The sequence below is a fragment of the Mchenga conophoros genome, linkage group LG3 (genome assembly GCF_057382185.1).
Source record: "Mchenga conophoros isolate Kocher_MC1m ecotype Shallow Benthic linkage group LG3, M_conophoros_male_GT1.1, whole genome shotgun sequence".
NCBI lineage: Eukaryota > Metazoa > Chordata > Actinopteri > Cichliformes > Cichlidae > Mchenga > Mchenga conophoros.
In genome coordinates, this window is record NC_140528.1 from 75,187,683 (window position 1) to 75,207,210 (window position 19,528).

The 19,528-nt window shown below is 40.1% G+C and overlaps 1 protein-coding gene and 1 non-coding gene across 4 annotated transcripts in view; one reads left to right on the forward strand and one right to left on the reverse strand.

The window, feature by feature from the left end:
- LOC146580482 (meiosis 1 arrest protein-like) overlaps positions 1 to 11,628 on the reverse strand; it is a 55,350-nt gene extending 43,722 nt beyond the window's left edge. For 2 of the 3 annotated variants that reach the window (XM_085267254.1, XM_085267253.1), the window contains exons 1-4: positions 11,343 to 11,579; positions 8,920 to 9,183; positions 8,545 to 8,742; positions 4,193 to 4,367 (exon numbers count right to left, since the gene is read on the reverse strand). In XM_085267254.1, coding sequence (XP_085123380.1) covers positions 4,193 to 4,367; positions 8,545 to 8,742; positions 8,920 to 9,177 — 631 coding nt within the window. In that variant the 5' untranslated portion in view covers positions 9,178 to 9,183; positions 11,343 to 11,579. Of the gene's footprint in view, positions 1 to 4,192; positions 4,368 to 8,544; positions 8,743 to 8,919; positions 9,184 to 11,342 lie in introns of all 3 variants that reach the window. The other variant, XM_085267252.1, reaches the window with a different exon arrangement.
- On the forward strand, positions 7,853 to 7,924 carry trnaa-cgc (transfer RNA alanine (anticodon CGC)). The gene has a single exon. It is a non-coding gene; the product is annotated as a tRNA-Ala (tRNA).
- Positions 11,629 to 19,528: the final 7,900 nt, after the last annotated feature.

Consider the following 19,528-nt stretch of genomic DNA (forward strand, 5'->3'; position numbering starts at 1 on the left):
GGCATTGCTGTTTGATTAGATACAGGGGAGAGATCGGAATGAGTGCCCCCGCATATTGATCTACAAATACAATAACACAAAAACACAAAAAAATGTGTACTTGAGGCACTGATTCAGGGACACTTATTTTGTGGTTCCTCAATATTTTATTCTAAATACTTTTAGTTCTAAAAAACGCACATGTAACACACTATCCTCTCTTTCACCTGACTGCCTGTGCAAGGACTAAGTACCTCTGTTTTTTTAAAGGCCGCTTCACGCTAACATTGACTCCATGGGGAGCAAAGGCCTCACGAGGACTAATGGAACAAAGCAACAACGTTTTTCCTTAGATATTATATAAAAGCTGTAGCAGGGGATCAGGTATAAGAGCAGTTTTGCAGGCAGCATTGCATAACTGATACAACTGTCTCGAATGAGTTAAAGGGTATGTATAACACTGTACACGTTTACAAGAAGTTACATTTCAAATGCTAGTATAACATGTATAAGTCAAAATCTTGTTTTTGGTAAACAAGATTTTTTTCTATATCCAACTTCCATCAATATCATGGGATATATCCTAGTTTTGAATATCATCAACAACAACAACAACAATCTTTATTTATAGAGCACATTTAAAAACCAGCGGTATACCAAAGTGCTTAACATAAGAGACAGAGAAGTAACACGAGTATTATAAGGCCTTAGCAAAGTATCAAATATACTCACAGGTCAATGCCACTAATACACAGGGGTAATATAAAATGCATATCAAAATAAAAACATAATAAAAGCACAAGCCATAAAAAATATGTATAAGAAAAAATAGAGTAAGTCTAAGAGTCAGGTGCGAGCATTAACAAGCAGGACAGGCGAGATTAAACAAATAGGTTTTTAACCGTGATTTAAAAGATTGGATAGAATCGGACGTCCGGATCACAATCGGAAGGTTATTCCACAACTCTGGTGCAGCCAGGGCAAACGCCCGGTCACCTCTAGACTTCAGCCGAGATCTAGGCTGCACCAAGAGTAACTGAGTAGATGATCTTAATGCTCTGGCAGGAACATACGATTTAAGGAGTTCCTTGAGGTGGCTCGGTGCTGTGTTGTTGGTCATTTTAAACGTAAGCAGCAGTATTTTAAATTGGATGCGGTATTTTATGAGTAGCCAATGCAGGTCAGCTAGAACAGGAGTGATACAGGCAAACTTCCCAGTTCTGGTCAGAATGCGTGCCGCAGCATTTTGGACTGTCTGCAGTCTATGAAGGAGGGCAGAAGGAAGACCAAAATAAAGTGAGTTGCAGTAATCCAGCCTTGAGGTCACAAAGGCGTGGATGAGCTTTTCCAGGTCCTTATGCAGAACATACTGCCTAGCCTTAGAGATGAGACGGAGTTGGTAGAAACTAGATCTGACTACAGCTGACACTTGTTTATCGAGTTTGAACGAGCTGTCAAGCAACACGCCCAGATTGCTAACAGTGTCAGAAAGGGAGCTGGTAAGGGAACCAAAGGCTTCACGAAGTTGGCCACGAGGAACGTTGCTGCCAAATACCACGATTTCAGTTTTCTTATCATTTAGGATAAGAGAGTTTGCTAGGAGCCATTCTTTGACCTCGCGCATGCACTCTTGGAAACAATGGAAGGACAAAGCAAGATCATCATTTAGTTCAAAGTAGATCTGTATATCGTCAGCATAGCCGTGGAAAGCGGTGCGGTATTTCTCAAAGATTGCACTTAGAGGGAGCATATACAGTGAGAAAAGAATAGGGCCTAACACAGATCCTTGAGGCACACCACAGCAGACAGGTGCAGCGGAGGAAGAGCAAGTGCCCAGGTCGACAGAGAAGAACCTATTGGAGAGGTATGATTTAAACCAATCAAGGGCAACACCTTTAATGCCTACAGTATGCTCAAGCCTCGCTAATAAGATGTTGTGATCTACCATATCGAAGGCCGAGGATAAATCCAATAAAACTAGGACCGCAGAGCGTCCATTATCAGCAATTAGAAGCAATTATCAAGTACAAATTTAATGTATGAAATTGAAAGTAAGAATAAAATAGGAAGTACAGAATTTTGTTTCAGCCCTGTATACCATGAGGAACTCTGAAAATGTTAAAAATATGAAGGTTGAATTTCTCTCTATCCTCTAGCTTGAGGATCCTGTGCAGTATCTCAGCTGTTCTTAGGACTGCGCTCTTCTGAACAGAGATCTCTGGGAGTCCTAGTGCTCCGCTTCCCACTGGGACCACTGTTACCTTCACCCTCCACATCTTCTCAAGCTCTTCTCCGAGCCCTTGGTACTTCACGAGCTTCTTGTGTTCCTTCTTCATGATGTTGCTGTCATTCAGTATGGCTACATCTATCACTATGGCTGTCTTCTTCTGTTTGCCTAACACCGCTATGTCCGGTTGGTTAGCCATCCCCATTTTGTCCGTCTGTATCTTGAAGTCTCACATGATCTTAGCTCAATTATTCTCAACCACCCTAGGGGGCGTCTCCCATTTTGACCTCGGGAGATGTTTCTGTATACTATGCTGAACACTTGGTTATGGCGATCCATGTATGCCCTGCCTGCTAGCATCTTGCACCCTGTTGTTATGTGCTGGATTGTCTCAGGGGCATCTTTACACAGCCTGCACCTGGGGTCTTGCCAGGTGTGGTAGACCCCAGCTTCTATGGATCTTGTGCTCAGAGCTTGTTCCTGTGCTGGCATGATTAGTGCCTGTACTGTCTTTCAGTCCAGCTTTGTCCAGCCACTGGTAGGATTTCTGGATGTCAGCCACTTCCTCTAACTGTCGGTGGTACATACCGTGCAAGTTTTTTATCTTGTGGTATTATAGGTAATTTAAGGCTATAAAACTGATTATGATTCAGACAGATGATTGGCAACATGATGTTTTCTATGCTATCCATTCTTAACACCTTGGAACATGCTTTCTGGTGCAAATTACAGTTGAAAGTCCAAAATTACACCTTCCTTCTCCAATCTTCACACTCTGCAAATCCATCCAGAGGGCCAGACTCTACTCTTTGATGGGTTAGTTCAGACCTGCAGGCTGTATGTTCAACAAAGTTAACAGAACACTACTCCAGCAAGAAAATAACAATGGCGAACTGCATCTGTTTATTTATGATTTAAGAGCTCTCTTTGGCAGTCAGGAGCTGTGGTTATCCCCTTTTAACGTTAAAAGCCGCTCAAAATCTGAATGGCTCATTCAGAGACACATATTCTGATCTATGGAGAAAGCAAAGAAACTTTCTCATGACTTCTGGGCCTCTAGACACAGTGGGGACACTTAATTATGTTCAAGAACAATGAGAGTGGATTTTGCATAATACAGTTTGTCTCCTCTGAAACATCATTAGTATAATGTTTCCAGCATCGCTCTCTCATACACACACACACACACACACACACACACACACACACACACACACACACACACACACACACACACACACACTTCTGAGAAAAAAACAACCCAATCTTAAAGTCTGCTAAGTCATTTTCTCCACAGATACAAATAACTATTTATGATCAAGGAATAAACAGACGATGCACAAATAGTTTTATATGAAACGCCTCAGTCCTCATTATTTGCTCCCACTTGGATGTTTCTTTCTCACTTTCTGTTCTTCTCCCTTTTCACCCCTTTATTCCTACGCAGCCCTCATTGCACCCTCTACTTACTCAAACCAAACCACATCACTTGAACCTTCGTGTAATTAAAAAACATGACATGTGATTATGAAATCAGGCTCTCTAAGAGAGGACTGGCAAATGTTTGGATTGTAGCCAAGTTATACAAACCGTGACATATGTGATGAGTGTGGCGCGCAGATATGCTGAAAACAGTAAAAAAATAGTAAAAATAGGGTGTTATAAATGGGTCAGTGCTACACAGCTTCGCAGAGCATGATTAAGAAAGCACGGGGGGGGGGGGGGGGGGGGGGGGGGGAGATATGTGGAAAGTGCGGAGGAGTCAAGTCTGCTTTGGAAATAGATAACAGACTTCATGAGGACTGAGTGTTTGTTAATGCTTTTTGCTTGTTGTTTTAAACTGAGTTACATGCACTCCTGGTTAGCCTGCAGTAACAGCTGACAGCCTGTCTCCTCTTTAATGACCCTACAGTCTCAATTTGTGTGGGTCTGAGTGTGTGTGCATGTTCCAGTCTTGTGTTTTGTGTGTGTATTTGTATTTCCTACCTTCAGTCTCTGAGGGTGCGGCGGCCTCAGGTGAGAGAGTGTCTTGGCCCCAGTCTCCTGTACTGTAGATCTGCACTACCAGGAGTCGCTTCAGTGAAACCAGGTCAGCATCTTTGAGCCCCATCTCCAGCTGATGAACAATGCTACGGCCTGGCTGGCTGGTCACCAGAGTAACCTGGGGAAGCAGCACAAATATTGCTCCCAGGAGCACAGACATAGACATTTCATTAGGTTTCCAATGTCAAGGGGCAAGCTGACCTCAATGCAACACAGTGCAAAAAAGTCATCAGGCTCAAAAAGAACTGAGAGGTGCCCTCTTAATGCTTCTTTAAACCACACTGCACAATATTCTGGCCACTACTTGTTTTATGCGCCGACTGATGAGAATGACATCCATGCCATTCACACTACTTCAACTCAAGTGTGCTGCAATTAATCTGTGATGTCTTGCGATGATGTAACCCATTCGCTGCTCTTCCACAACCACACTACACAAACACTATCACTTTTCATTAGCAAGCCACATTGATGTTCTTTGCCACAACTCTTTTCCAAAACCTTTCTGTATTTGAAGTGTTCCAGCTGGTTTTATGAAGGATTATATCAGAGTCACAGGACACAGCAACACCACAACAAAGCATTCTTTATGTCTGACAGTGCTGTGTCTGTTGGGAGTTTGGGGACATGACATGCAGTAAATTACAGTTACTAAAATGAACATGTGATGTCACAACCACTAGATACAAAACAATGTCAGCCCAAAAGGAAAGTGGTACATGCATACTCAACTCTACATTTAAAGACACTCTAAAGGTGTATGACTGTATGTACTGTATCTCTAAGTTTTTGTTATGTGTTAAGCCTCTTAACACTCATTCAAGCATATAAAGGCAACTAACGCAAGAGCTGAACCTGATAAACGACCTAAGAGATACAGCTGGTCCTTGTGTTATTCGATCTACAATTCACTGAAGCCTCATACGAACTAATTTCAGTGGAAGAGTGGCTGTCAAGAAGCCAATCCCAATTTAAGGAAGGGAAACAACTAGAAAAGACTTAGATATGCTAAATTACACATAAACTGGTTTGAAAATCAGAAGCAACAGCTGATAAATCCACATGTTTGGTTCAAACTATCGTCAATATTTCAGAAGAAGGATAATGATAGAATAGTGCCTACATTATAGGTAAAAACATACCTTGATGGAAAAACATAAAACTACTACTATGGACTACTATCAGTGATGGATTAGCATACACAGAGCCTGAACCTCAACATTATTGAGGTAGTGCCGGAAAGAACAGAACAAAAGTCAGCCAACATTAAAAGAAGACTTTTGAATGTCCTTTAAAAACCTTGGAAAAGTATTCCTGAAGACTACTTCAAGAAACTGCAATAACACTTGTCTGAGACAGTTCACACTGTGTTATAGAACAAAGATGGTCACATCACACACTGACTTTCAAGTTGTTAGAGTTGCATTTCTGTATCTCTATTTGCATGTTTCAGTAAACTACCTCGCATTTGTTTTACAAAAACACAAAGAAGTGAGGGCAGTTCAACATTTTTGCACAATACTGCACCTTGACAAAAAATATTTTAAAAACTGTCTCTTTGCAGAAATCCTGAGCTAGTCACTCATCTGAGTTTATTAATGGCTTTTCATTTGAAGATGATGTGAAGATTAATGGCTTCCCCTCTGAATGACCTGTAATGTTGGGTTCTGTATGGAACAAGGTTTGAGGGTCTTTGTGAGTAACTGGGTTACTCAAGATTTCTAGAGAGAGACATTACTGCTGAGATTTTCAAATGTATTTGAGCACCAAAGCAGATGCCTTCAGGTCCTGTTATATTCAAGGGAAGGCGGTATTCTACAGCAGATAAAACTGGAAAACACAACAAAACAATCTAAACAGATAAACAGCATCACAGCCCAAGAGGGAAAACATGTCAACTCGATTTGGGAGCGAGCTATCCCTTTAATTTATTTTTTTTCTCTAACTGAGCTCTCATTATCTGTAAATGAACAAAACTACTGGTAATACGTTTTAAAATGTTTTTACTCATCCGTTATCTTTTTAATAATGAAGATTTCGGCTGAACATTTGGACTAAAGACAGCAACTTAAAATAAGCAGAAAAATGTGATCATGGGAAGAGATGAAATTAGTTTTCTGTGTCATTTACATGCCTAATGGGGGAAAAAAGATAAAATAATGCTAGGCTGACATTTAGCATTCTACTGAATCACATTAACAGTAGCAGGAAATGATGATTGTATTTCGGTTATTGATGAGAGCTGCTCTCGGCTTCCGGCTGTTTAGAAAAAGTGGATGGAAACTGCTGCTCAAGGAGAACACATGCATGCATTAAGCGTCATGTATCTGAATGAAAACATGCATTGTATTGGTGGGCTAGCAAGGCACACACAGACACACATGCAAAGGGCCATGCTTCTGTTTTTTCCTTCACTGTCTCCTAACAGCGTTATTCATATCTCCTACCCTTGGAAGCAGTGGGTCTTAGTGCAATCATCTGTCCAGTGCCTCATAAAAAGCTGGCTGGAATTTACAAAATCTCGTCAACAACCTACAGCCTGGTGTCCAGAGGACACAATGTTCAGCAGCTACCACAGTTCTTACTGGCTGACTGCCGGCCTGACCCGTACATTTAACAAATTAGATGTTTTCAGTGAGCTGAAAGCATCTAATTTGTTAAAGTGAGAGTGAACACATGCCATAAACTATCACTTGGTGACACCAAAAATGTTTTCTGCGGTGCGTTATGAGCCTGCATGTTTTTGCATACCATTAGCAAAAAACATTACACAACATTAATAGAATTGAACGGATCTATGAACTTCAGCAGCAGATATGAGCTTTTAGTGAAACTTGTAATGTTACACTTAACTGTTCAATAATGAGTCAATACAACAGGATACAAGAGGATTTACTTTTTGAAACTGACTGCACGAAGCTCACTAAGGAAACTGGCTTCACTATTTCGTACACTGGCGTTAAGTACCTGATCCGATTTCCCCTTCAAATGGGGAAACACTGAAACTACTAAAGCTTTTTGCGATGTCCTCTTTCTACAGAGATGGTTCACAAGCAGATAAATAGTAGCTCTTTTGCTCCATTTCATATGTGGACAGGCTTATTTTAAGTGCACTGTTTCATATAAAACATGAAGAGCCATTAGCAGAGGGTTGTTAACAGAGACATGCTAATGAGATTGCCTTGTTCAGTCTGTTTTTTGCAGCTGCTTAATACACTGAATTGGACCTGAGGACAGCTCATTTAATAGGTATGAGTGGAACCTCTATCTTGAATATCCAAAGGGGATCTATTTAGCGTGAGCTGGTCTGCAGCTGAAAAGATTATCCTTGATAATGAAAATGAAGATAAAGTTTAAAAAAAAAGAAATCCAGTGACAACAACTGCAGAGAAAGAAAAATATGTAAATGAAAAAACATGAAAAACTGTGCCTATTATTCTCCTCACAGATCTAATTGACAGTTCAGGGGATGGAAAGAAGTAATTTACCTGCCGCAGGTAATGCTTCGGTTTCGATGGAAATTTCTCAATGTGTTCTCCTACTTAGAAAGCGCTGATGAATCTCATAAAGCTTTTATGATCAACATGCTCCCTGTGCCTCATAGGGGATGTAGCTCAGTGGTAGAGCGCATGCTTCGCATGTATGAGGTCCTGGGTTCAATCCCCAGCATCTCCACTTCTGTTGCCATTTAGAACTATTTAGACTCAGATTTCTGTGCTACAAAGTGGAATTTGAGTACAAGAAACATGATTATGGTTTAATGCTTTGTATTTACTGTAACAGTTACCAGGGTACTCTTATACCACAGATCTAACTGGCTCTCTAGCAGTGTGTGTTCAGTATAATCGATCAGCACTTACAAACCTACTAAGCAATTTTTTGAAAATAGTAACTGAAAGAGCCTGTTAACCTCTTTGTGCAGATAGTTAGAGGCTTTATATGTGTTTATTACTCCACTAACCATCAGCAAAGTTAAACAGGCTGTGTGTGACACCCTTTCTAAAAGCTGTTTGCCAACTGTAAATGAAAACCAAAGTTAAATGATTCACTAAAAGTTACAGAAGTGTGTACGGTGTTTGTGTCTTCTTTCACTATAAAGACAGAGCTTTCACACATGTGTGTTTCTTTGGAAGATGATCAGGATAGTTGCTCTCTGCTTTGTACTGTGGGGCTGATTCCTAAGTCAATGGTAAGAGTGGTCTCTGAGAGGAGCTCGCTACCCAGTCCCTGTGACTTGTACAAATGTGCAGTTTTACATAGAAATTCATTTCTTGCTGTGAAGTGTCGCTTCTCACCTCCACAGAGATGTTGCTGCCGGCCTGACTGCCAGCGCTGGTGTGTCTGATGTACTGTTTAAACTGCTGCAGACTGTCCAGCACTGCCTGTCGCAGCAGATCAGCTCCCGCGGCTGCTCCTCTGATACAACCTTCACTTGGAATAGACCTCAGCTCTTCAACACAGGAATGCAGCCTGGCGAAGTTACCACGAACTTGCTAAAATAACAAAAGTGACAGGGAATGAAAAATGGATAAAAATGGGAGATAATGTGGATGACAGAATGCAAAGCAGGAAAAGGGCTGATATTTATGTATGAAAGAAAAAGCAATTATAGGAGAGAAATAATGTGTTTTGCACTGCTTTCAGGAATATTACACTTTTATCCATCTTACCACAAGTGGCAATAGACATTCCCGCTGCCTGCTGACGGCATACAGGCTCAGTAGAGGTATCCTACAGGGCCCATCCAGACTAGAGGCCAGAGACAAGAAGTTGTCGAGAGCATCGCAAAGAACTGTGCGGGTCTCTGACCATCGGGGCGGCAGCGCCTCCACAATTAGGACCCTGGCTGGTTGCCGTGGGAACGACGAGGACCAGAAAACCAAACTTGGAGAGTTGGAAGAAGCTGCTGCCCTCTTTCTGCTCTCCATGATAGCCTGCAAACCACAAACACAATGCTGAAGGAACACATAAAGTACACAAAGACAACAAAAGAAAAATGTAAGGTCTCTTCCCCTGTAATGACAATCACCCTTAGGAATTAACAAGATTCATTAAATAAGTACATTATCTGCAGTCCTAATCATCAGTAGGGAAACTAGAACAGAACAAAATAAGCAGAATAAATGAGTTGTGCTGCATATGAAAATATGTAGCGAGAAACTAGGTTATAAATCAGTCCATTCTTACATAACTCAGGGCTTTCCTTTAGATCTGAGGAGGATGGTGGGAAAAGAAGTAGTTGAACACTGAAAACATAAGAATATAATCTGAAATGATAACACAGCCAGCTCTGCTGCTCTCAAATGTTCACTTAATCAGAATCATGTTACTATGCTGGAATAAATCATAAATGAAAATATGTAAAACCAAAATGGACAAAATGGAGCATATAAAGAAGACTAAAGTAAGCAACGCTAATGTGTCGAATGCTCCAAATACTGATCAATTTTATCACTGCTGTTTTAAAGATATGATACCGGCAACATGTTTAATATTTTAGAACCTTTAAATTATCTGTTTTGCATAACCAGCAATCCAAAACGCAAAAAAGCCCCCCCATTATAATATGAAATGTAGTAATTGACAGCTGGGAAATGGGTCTTTGTGAGGGTGACTATGCACATAAGCACAATTCCATGCTTGAGAAAATAAAACCCACTTAAAAAAGGGACTACAACACATTTGAAAAATATCAGTACCTCATTTTTTCCTTTTGCATCCGCATTCGGGGAAAACCCCCAAACATATCCTTGCAATATTTCCTGTAGATTTCAGAGGGGTAGATGACTGAACAGTCTGAACATATATATTTTGTAAGAAGGGCCATCTGTGTGGCTGTCAAAAGGAAGCAATCAGTCATCCATCACACAGGATGTGCCCAAAGGGTTAAAGAGGGAAACCCCCTAATCTTTCTATAAACAGTTACTCCATCAGAAACCCGTCATTATGGAATATATATCTGCAGCATCGTTGTCTCCCTTTACTGACACACAGCTACTCAGCTGGTTGTTTAATTTCCACAGCTTGTTGAGTGCAGCTGATGGCATTTTGTTGTGTAGTTTACACATAAGGGACTGTGACGTGAATTTCATTTTAAGCAAATAACTGATTAAATTGCTGAATTAATTGCTGTTTGTCAAATATGAAGATTTGATCATTTTTTCAATTCATTGTAAACAGAATATCCTTTGGTATGGGACTGATTGTTATAGTAATTAAGCTTTGACTGGGATGTGCAAATTAGCACACTATTTGACTGATATGTTACAAAATGAAATTACTCTGAGACATAGGATAGATCATGTCTATGTAAAACACACTTAAAAACCTGAAATAGTAAAGGCAAGTCATAGGCCTGACTCAAGGCTAAAAACAGAAGCAAATACAACAGATTTAGAGCCATTACTAGAGAGCTTGGAGTGGACTTATCAGGGCAAAACCATTGACAGAAATAATCCCTCAAAGGCTGAGCTCCGAGCACTCTTTATCATCCCGGGTCTTTTAATCCTGTATCCCCAGGCCCTGCTCTATTGTTGTCTTCAATATAAAGGGCACATTGTGTAAATATGTGCATTGTTTGATTGTGTGCCCTTTTCATCTACCTCTGACTCAGTTCTCCTCTTCTAAGCCAAATTCTGTGCTTCCCACCACCCAGATCAAATATCTTTCACCTTCACACCTTGATCTTGCATCACCTCTAACTAGACTCTGTTCAAAGACAAATAAATGTAATCAGATTCAACCCAGTAGCTAAAAAAATGAATCCTTTTGCCACAGGGGTTTTGGGTTGGTTATTCACTGACCTAAAAAATATTTCAGGCATTACTTAGTGGTGTGAATTTAACATCACACTACAGTGACACAAACACATCTCTTTTTGTGCAGCTTTAATAAGCCAAGCAGTCCATACTGCCTGTGGTCATGTCTTTAATTAAATGATTTTGACACAAATAATAGGTGGCAAGAAACATTAATTTATTAGTATTTAAAAACTAAACACATGTAAATTAGATTATTCTTAGATTAGAAAGCTGTTATATTAATTTTAGCTAGGATTAGCAATTTATACCTTGCAAAGTTTAGCTAACATTACCTTGCTGAGTTTAAGTTCCAACTTCTCTCAAAATAGCTTCTGCTGGACGGTCTGTTATGTCAAGTAGACAGGTTAATAAAAGTATATAGAAAAGAGAAAACCAACAAACTTTTGCGATACAACATGCACAGGCTCTGCTTCTTATCAACAAAATAGCTAACCTAGACCTGAGAGTTAGTCGGTTAGCATGCTAACGTTAGCTAGCTAACAGTAGGCCTGTAACCTGAATCCAGAACAGCTTCAATACAAAAGGGCATAAATAACATAATAGAGACACAGCACCAATAATGTTACACTGGGAGTTAACTAAACTTACTTTGAAACAATTTCTAGTTTACTCTGCTAATTTATTAATGCTGAATAAAACTGACATATGTGGGGAATTTTGCAGGTATATAAAACTGATAATTCATTTTTAGAGAATTTCATCTACATTTTAATATTATTTGAATTAAACATCTGTAATAGATGGTAGAGAGTTGTTTTTTTTTTTTTAAATTCAAGACAAACAGATTTTTATTAAGTTGCTGAGACGTTATTATTTTCAGTTGTTGTGTTAAATTTCTTTAATCTTAGTAAGCAGCAATTTCAATGTTTCATCTACCCAACTGATTGTTATTACTCCTTAAATACATTGTGGTATTATCTTCTCAGAACAACCACTTTGCGGTCTGCCTCTGACATCCTCTGTTGTATGGAAACTGGCCTTCAATTTGGAGATGTACTATGGCTCACTCCAAACGACGCTACAACTTGGTTTTGCAGAACAAATGCTTGAAGTTTCTCTGTGCACAAGCCCTATCCAGATCAGTCAAATATGGCATGCTTGTAGCAGGTACTGTTAATCAGGTACCAGTCAGGCACTTGATTGTTAGCTCCAGGGGTACCAGAAGCTCAAAACAAGAGTCAGTATCAGAATAACCTGTTTGGCATTGACAGAGAAGATTTGGCAAGTTTTTCACAGGCATCTTACATATGCAACTATGCAGCTCAACCCACAATTGTATTTTTCTTACAAATGCAGTACCACTTAAGAGGACATAAACAGGCTTTCCAATGGTAAAAGATTTATATCAAAGAAGCATTGTTACAGAAATGAAATACACAACCAAATACAAATTTCCTTACCTGTTGAGCTAAGTTTATATTAAAGAATAAAAAAATCCCCATAACTTTTTTCGAAATGTTAATTCAAAAACCCCATTTGCATCTTGTTCTGCCCCGCTTCTGTGTTTATTTCTATTCATCATTTGTAGATGAATACAGAAAAAGATCAATGAGAGGCAAAGTGCAGGGACAGAATAAAGGGCATGGAAATGTGTTCCTGATTGCTGGTTTGCTTGATTCAAGTGCTTTCTTGGACTTTGTGGCTGTTTATATGTGAGAGAGCCAGACGGTCCGAGCTGTGAAGGTGCAATCAAGATGTGAAGGGAGCTGCAGTCTTGGAAAATGGAATACAAGGTTTTTGATGAATGTGTGTGTATGCGTGGATGAAGGGGCTTTGTAAAGGGGTCTGCATAAAAGGCTTTGGTGAGAGCTCTGTCGTGAAATGAGAGCTGCTGCAATCGTGCACAGTCATACTCGCCGTCTCTCTCTCGCTCCCCGTCACTCTCTCTCAGGCACACACAAATGCTCCCAGTGAAACATGTCACTGCCAGGGTATATGAGTTTGTCATGAAGAAACTGGAACATGCACATCTGTTTAAGGGAGATAAGAGGTATGTGTGTTTTTTGGTGGAAAAAAGGAAAAAAATAAAATAAACTTAACTTCTGCCAACCCACTGCACCTGGCAAAACCATTTGGGGATAAATATGTAGCCGGTCCTGATGTGAAAACACACTCTGTCTTTCTGTGCGTATATCTATGTGTGTGTTTGCGTGTCAGCAGCTGATTAGGGCTTAATGTCACCCATTGGGCGGTGGCTTCTTGAAGGCACTGGCAGTTCTCCATCTTGCCTTTTTCTTTTTTGGCTAAACTTTTCATATCCCACGCACCTGCACCATCTTCCAGGGTTTTTTTTTCCAGTCACTCTTTATACCTCCTGTCAACATCCCACTTGCCTGCCCTTGCTCAAAGCTCTATTTTTATCCTAAATGTATATGTTGTGCATCCTGTTGCAGGGACTTCACTGTGAGGAGCTTGACTGGGATGGATGTTGAGCAGTCAGTCTGAACTATGAGGGTCTGTGTAAAGGGATTAGGTGCACTGATATGATTGGAGCTTAATCAGTCTTACACAAAGAGCACACACACACACACACACATGTGCACAAAATGCACACATGAATTTGCTTCCCAATTTTGTTGTGATGAACGCACACACTTCTAGGTCAATAGGAGCTTTGCACCAACATACTAATCCGCTGTGTCTTTTTGATTTACTCCTGGGGATCAGGCAAAGTTTGCCCGGTGGTTTTTAGCACTTTTCGTGCACACTAGTTGCTCTTTTCGCTCGTTTTTGCCCAGTTTTGAATTTCACTTCCGTCTTAGTTTTATTCACTGAGCAACTGAGGTTAAATGAACGTTAAGTCGGTTCTGCTAAGTTGTTTGCTTCCTTGAGAGGTTTTAGTTAAATTCCCTAAGATGGGAACAAGAGCATGAAATTAGAAAATCCTCTACATCCTAGCAGTTTTGGCGGAAGGGGGTCAGATGGAAGCTGTTGACAGAAGCTATTTTCATAACTAAGGTTTTTAATTATCTGAAAAAAGGCACTGGGACAAATCACATTATTTTTGGAAACAGCTTAAATTATACCTGTTTTAGTTCCACACCCCTATCAATGTTTAGCCCATTTATATTATACTCTTCAAAATATGGCTGCATACATATATTTACGGAAGTATCAGTTTGCCTAGACTCAGATGAGGATATTTATATTTGTATGATGTCTGTGCACTAAATATAAAGCTAAAGTCAGCAGAGCATAAAGGCTTGTAGACTGTAAATAAAAGATGGATGTAGCCCTGTGGTATCATGCACTAGTGAAGTCTGAAGTGTTTTCAGATGTGAATTTAGATGTGATGAGCAATAGGTGGGTCTGACAGAGAATCCAAGGGATTCTGCCTTTTTTATTGTAATGTAATTTTTTTTATGTAACATCCACTAGGGGGCTCCCTAGCCACAAGCTCAGCCACAGTCTTTCTTCAATTATAGCTAGCTGAACCACTTCATCTACGTAGTGAAGTAAGTATATAAGCTAAAAATTAAATGTACGATATAAACACATTTAATTTGTAACCAAAAAATAAAAGGTGAAGATTGACAGATAGATTGCTGCAGTATCTACAGCAGAGGTTCCCAATCCCAGTCCTCGAGAGCTACCGTCCTACAGCTTTTAGATGCATCCTTGTTCCGACACACCTGAATCAAATGAATGGCTTGTTATCAGGCCTTTGCCAAACTTGATGGCATGCTGAAGAGGTAATCAAACCATTTGATTCAGCTGTGTTGGAGTAGGGATGCATCTAGCTCTCAAGGACTGGGATTGGGCACCCCTGATCTACAGCGATGCAGATGTTGTACTGGTCCGTCATGAAGTTTTTAACTTTTTCCTCGTTTTATTGGTCTATCTACGTCCATACCCTTATCGATGGCTATGAACTCTGGGTAATGATCGAAAGAATGACATCTTGAGCTTTCTCTGAAGGGTTCCTGGGTTCAGCCTTAGAGATAGGGTGAGATGTTCAGTCATCCAGGTAGGACTCGAAATAGACCCGTTGACTCCTCCGCATCCAAAGGAGCCAACTAAAGTGTTTCAGGCATTTGATTAGGCTTGCTTCCTAGGCACCTCCTGGGCAAGATGTTTCAGGCATGTTCTATCTTGAGCAGAGAGTGGTCTGTCGTGCAATAATTAACGTCTGCCAACAGGTGTGATTTGGATGACTAACAGCTGCATGTCATGTCAGGAGGAGAAAAATGGTTGCCCAAAACAATGATATCATCAAAAAGGGCACAGCCTTATTGGGTGAAAGAATGAATCAGGACGAAAACTGAAGAAGAAAAATGTGCACAGAATAATCATATAAGGTTGTATAATCCACCTTCTATACCTATTATATACTTATTGGATTATATTCCCTTTGGATTAAGCCAGGGAAGCCATTTTTGCACTCTACTTCTTCTTCTTCTTCTTCTTTCTTAAACAACTATATTTCAAAAACCCTCAGCCACCGCAATTATTACATTGAAAGATTTCAGTGTACAAATCAAAAGCATGCTTCAGCATGTTATGCTTTGCATTAAAGAAAAACAAGTAATCAGGAACTGTGAAATCTGCTTGTTTATATTATTAGAACAGCATATCGATCATGCATCCTTGATTGCACAAGACAGACTTCCACTGAACTACTGCAGGTATTTTCTTGTAGACTCAGGCGATATAATCTCACAGTGGGACTTCACAGATTTGATTTTGTTTTGTTGAAACTAGATTGTCTTCCTCGAGGGCACGAAAGACATGAGAGGGAGGTAATCATAATTCTGAAGGATTTCGTCAGAATATTTCCTGAGAATATAAAGACGTGCGCTCAAATGCACGGCAGGGTCGCGTGGGATGCCATTTACAGTAAGAGCAACAAAATGCTACCTGACATGTAGAGCACATGTGTGTAAACGTGTGAGTATGGAAGCATAATTGTGGAAGGAATTTACATAAAGCACCTACAGCCATTTGCCCTCAGAAGAAACTGGGACTGACTTGCAAAAGAATAGCATTCTTACATTAACGTTAACTCAGGATGACGGTATTCCCTCTGTAAGTCTTTCAGGTCATAAAATATATCATATATCAGAAAGAAAGAAATATATCACTGGGCGTTTTGAGGGAATCATTAATATACCAATCTCCTGCTTTTTCTCAGAAGTACCACTAAGGACAAGTCAAGCTGCTCTTTTATTTGCATGAGTACTGTTTTGGAGCCAATCCAGTCCTATTGTTACTTGACAAGCATTATTGGAATTGCTGTTCTGGTATATGTGTGTGTGCGTGCTTGGAGCTTAGAGATGGTAAGCTTTAATTCTTTGAGCATTTGCACTAATCTCAGTGGGAAAGCAAGTTCATTTGGTATCCTTCTTGGCCGTGTGTGGAGCACAAAGCCAGAGCTGCTTACTGTGTGTGTGTTTTTGTAACTGTGGTTAGCTCTGACTGTATATGGTCTCTGGATAAGCTAAAGTGGTGCATAACTACCTGGATGGGAATGTTTTCGAAAAGGGCTAATGGAAATTCAGCTTTCTTTGAGGAGGAGAGGGCCATTATCAAATGTGGGAGACAGTTGTTCTCTAGTTTAGTCCGAAACAAACGAGCTCAGATGTTTTCAACAGAAGACAAAAGCATGAGCAATCTCAGAGCACAGTTTATGTTACCAGTAGGTCACCATGGACTACTAATGTCTTTGTAAGTGCTACCAAGTGCTGCCTTCAGCACTCTTTCCAGAGCTTTACATAACCTGAAGGCTTTAAGAGTTATGACAGTGGTGGCTATACAGAGGTCAAAGGGCACAAATCCCAGACCTCCTCAGAAACAGCTGCTGCGATTAAAAGACTCTAGAGTCATTCCATCTCGAGTCAGCAAATCTTTAGAATATTTTCTGCTGCAATTTATGATCCAAAGTTTGAACATATATACTGAGTGCTGTGAAATTTAGCAAGCTTTCAACATATATTCTTTAGAAAACTCATCCATCGACCAAGTTTCAGGTGTGAACTTGAGTAACTTGAGCACTTTTAAACATAAAGCCTGAAATTTTCACTGATTTTTCTCATTATCAACATGAATCGTGATCTGTAATTTGGGACACATATATATAGAAAAAATGAGTATTGGATGGTTAAAAAAAGGCCCACATTTCAGCCCTCATATGGCAAAAGACAACCAGTGAGTATGTCTGAATAGTATACAGTTCAATTTCACAATACTGCAAAATATGGAAAATATTTTACCATGAAATTTTAAATCAAAAAATGAAGCAAATGCAATTTTTTCATCAAGTTTTGTTCATCACTAAAACAAAAATATCAGCTTAGAACAAAATTCTGGAGTTTCAGGAATATTCTAATTTTGGGAAATTACAAGGTCGTTTCAGCCTTGCAAGAGTAGTAGTGTGCCGCAGCTTTGAATCGCAAATACACTGAGGCTGACAATCAATCAAAAGTGCAAATACGTGTGCAAACAAACATGGAAATGTCATAATATTGTAAATAATAGCAGCTTTAAAACAGAAGAAAACCCTGAGCCACATTTCAAAGAAATACATTCAAACTTGTTGAAAATCACAACTTAATAAAACGGCTCGTGGTACACTTTGTCTATTTTTAGCCGCCCACTCGTGCTTGAAACCGACTGCTCCTGTGAGATTTGAGTACGATCCCAGTCCCAATGCAGGACTGTAAAAATTTTTATGCAAATCGGAGACACGTGACTTAAAAGGTAAGGATCAGTGCTGCCGATACAGATAGTGTGCTTGACTCTAAGTGGACAAACAATATTATTTTCCCATGTTTAAATTAGGTTTAATGTTGGCTGATTAAACCAGTGTTTAAACCTTTGTTTGTCACTTTCTCTCCTTCTTGTGCATAATGGACTTAATGTGTACTTTGGTTGGTAAAATACTAAAAAGGCTGGAGCAGTGAATTCTGCAGCTCTCCACCTGCTTCTTCAGCATGTAACTGATACCATTAAAATCGCTGCTAAATGCAATTATCCATTACATATCAAGCAGCAATCTAATTTGTTCTTGAAAATCAGGGGACACTCCCCCACCTCTAATGGGATGATGGATGGAGAGCTTTAGCTGATCTGCTACCAGAGGCTGGTAATGATAAAAGCTGTTTTTACAGCCTTTTCTTTCCCGTTATTGTTTTTATTTTAACAACTTGCTTGTCGTCCTCTGGGCTGTACTGGAACAGATTCATGACGTCTGTTTCCAATGGCAGGAGCTCATTTCAAAGGGCATTGTGTCAGCGCTGTGAAAAGATGGCGGGGAAACAGGCTGTCTGCTGAATACAGGGAGCTCCTGATGATCCTGTGACTGGAGCCTCATCAATAAGTTAGTGTTCCTAATGTACCACATGAACAGGAGTGATGCTCTCTGGAGGAAAACTCCTGAGTGAGTTCAACATGGATGACTCATCTTTGACTGAACATAAACATCTCCAGGGCTGATGACGTGAGTTAGATGACGTTATTCTTATCAGGTCATCTTTCTCAGTTCTATTCGCTTTAAGTGTATTATTACCACATTACTTCTAACATAACCATTATATCAAAGTTTTGACTTCTAAGCTAACAAGGGCTATTTCCCTATCACATTTCTCCCATTGGGGTCCCCTATCTTTGAAAAACACCTCAGCCTGGACCTTTAACTTTTTGTCCAATCATATTTCCCCTGAAGAAAAAAGTGGTTCAAAAATCTGTTGTAAAAAAATAATGTACTTGCTACAATTTAAAAATAGCAATTCATACATTCATTTAATCTTTGTTACATCACTGGAGTGCTCTTGTGCATTATGCAGCAAAGCCTCACTAAGCCTCAGATGTAGAAACTCATAAGCAAGTCCAGCAGGAGAGAAAACATCTGAGTGGTTTTAAAGTCACTTCACTATAGATCCCAGATTATTGTGGAGCTGACTTTAAAATTGTATTGCTTACTTTTGATACAGCTTCAAGATATATTGCTGATCTTCTGACCTCCTGCCCACTGGGTTTCAAACATTTAAAGTAGAAAAGTTTTCCTTTTGCAGCACATTTGCACAGTGGTTAGCACTGTTGCCGCACAGCAAGAAGATCCTGAGTTCAATTCCACCATCAGGCCGGGGTCTTTCTGTGTGGAGTTTGCATGTTCTCCCCGTGTTTGCGTGGGTTCCCTCGGGGTACTCCGGCTTCCTCCCACCGTCCAAAGACATGCAGTTTGTGGGGATAGGTTAATTGATTCATCTAAATTGCCCATAGAAGCGAATGTGAGTGTGAGTGGTTGTGTGTCTCTGTGTGTTAGCCCTGCAAAAGACTGGTAATCTGTCCAAGGTGAAAAAATAGCACTAATGGGAGAACTCTACAGGAGGATAGAAAAGGCCAGAAGGAGTTGGTCTGTTGTTGTGGGCTTAGAGAGAGCACATGACAGAGTGCAGAGAGACGAGGCGCAGTATCACAGAAAAGAATTCAGCTGACAGAGAAGCAGATAAGAGCGCTGCAG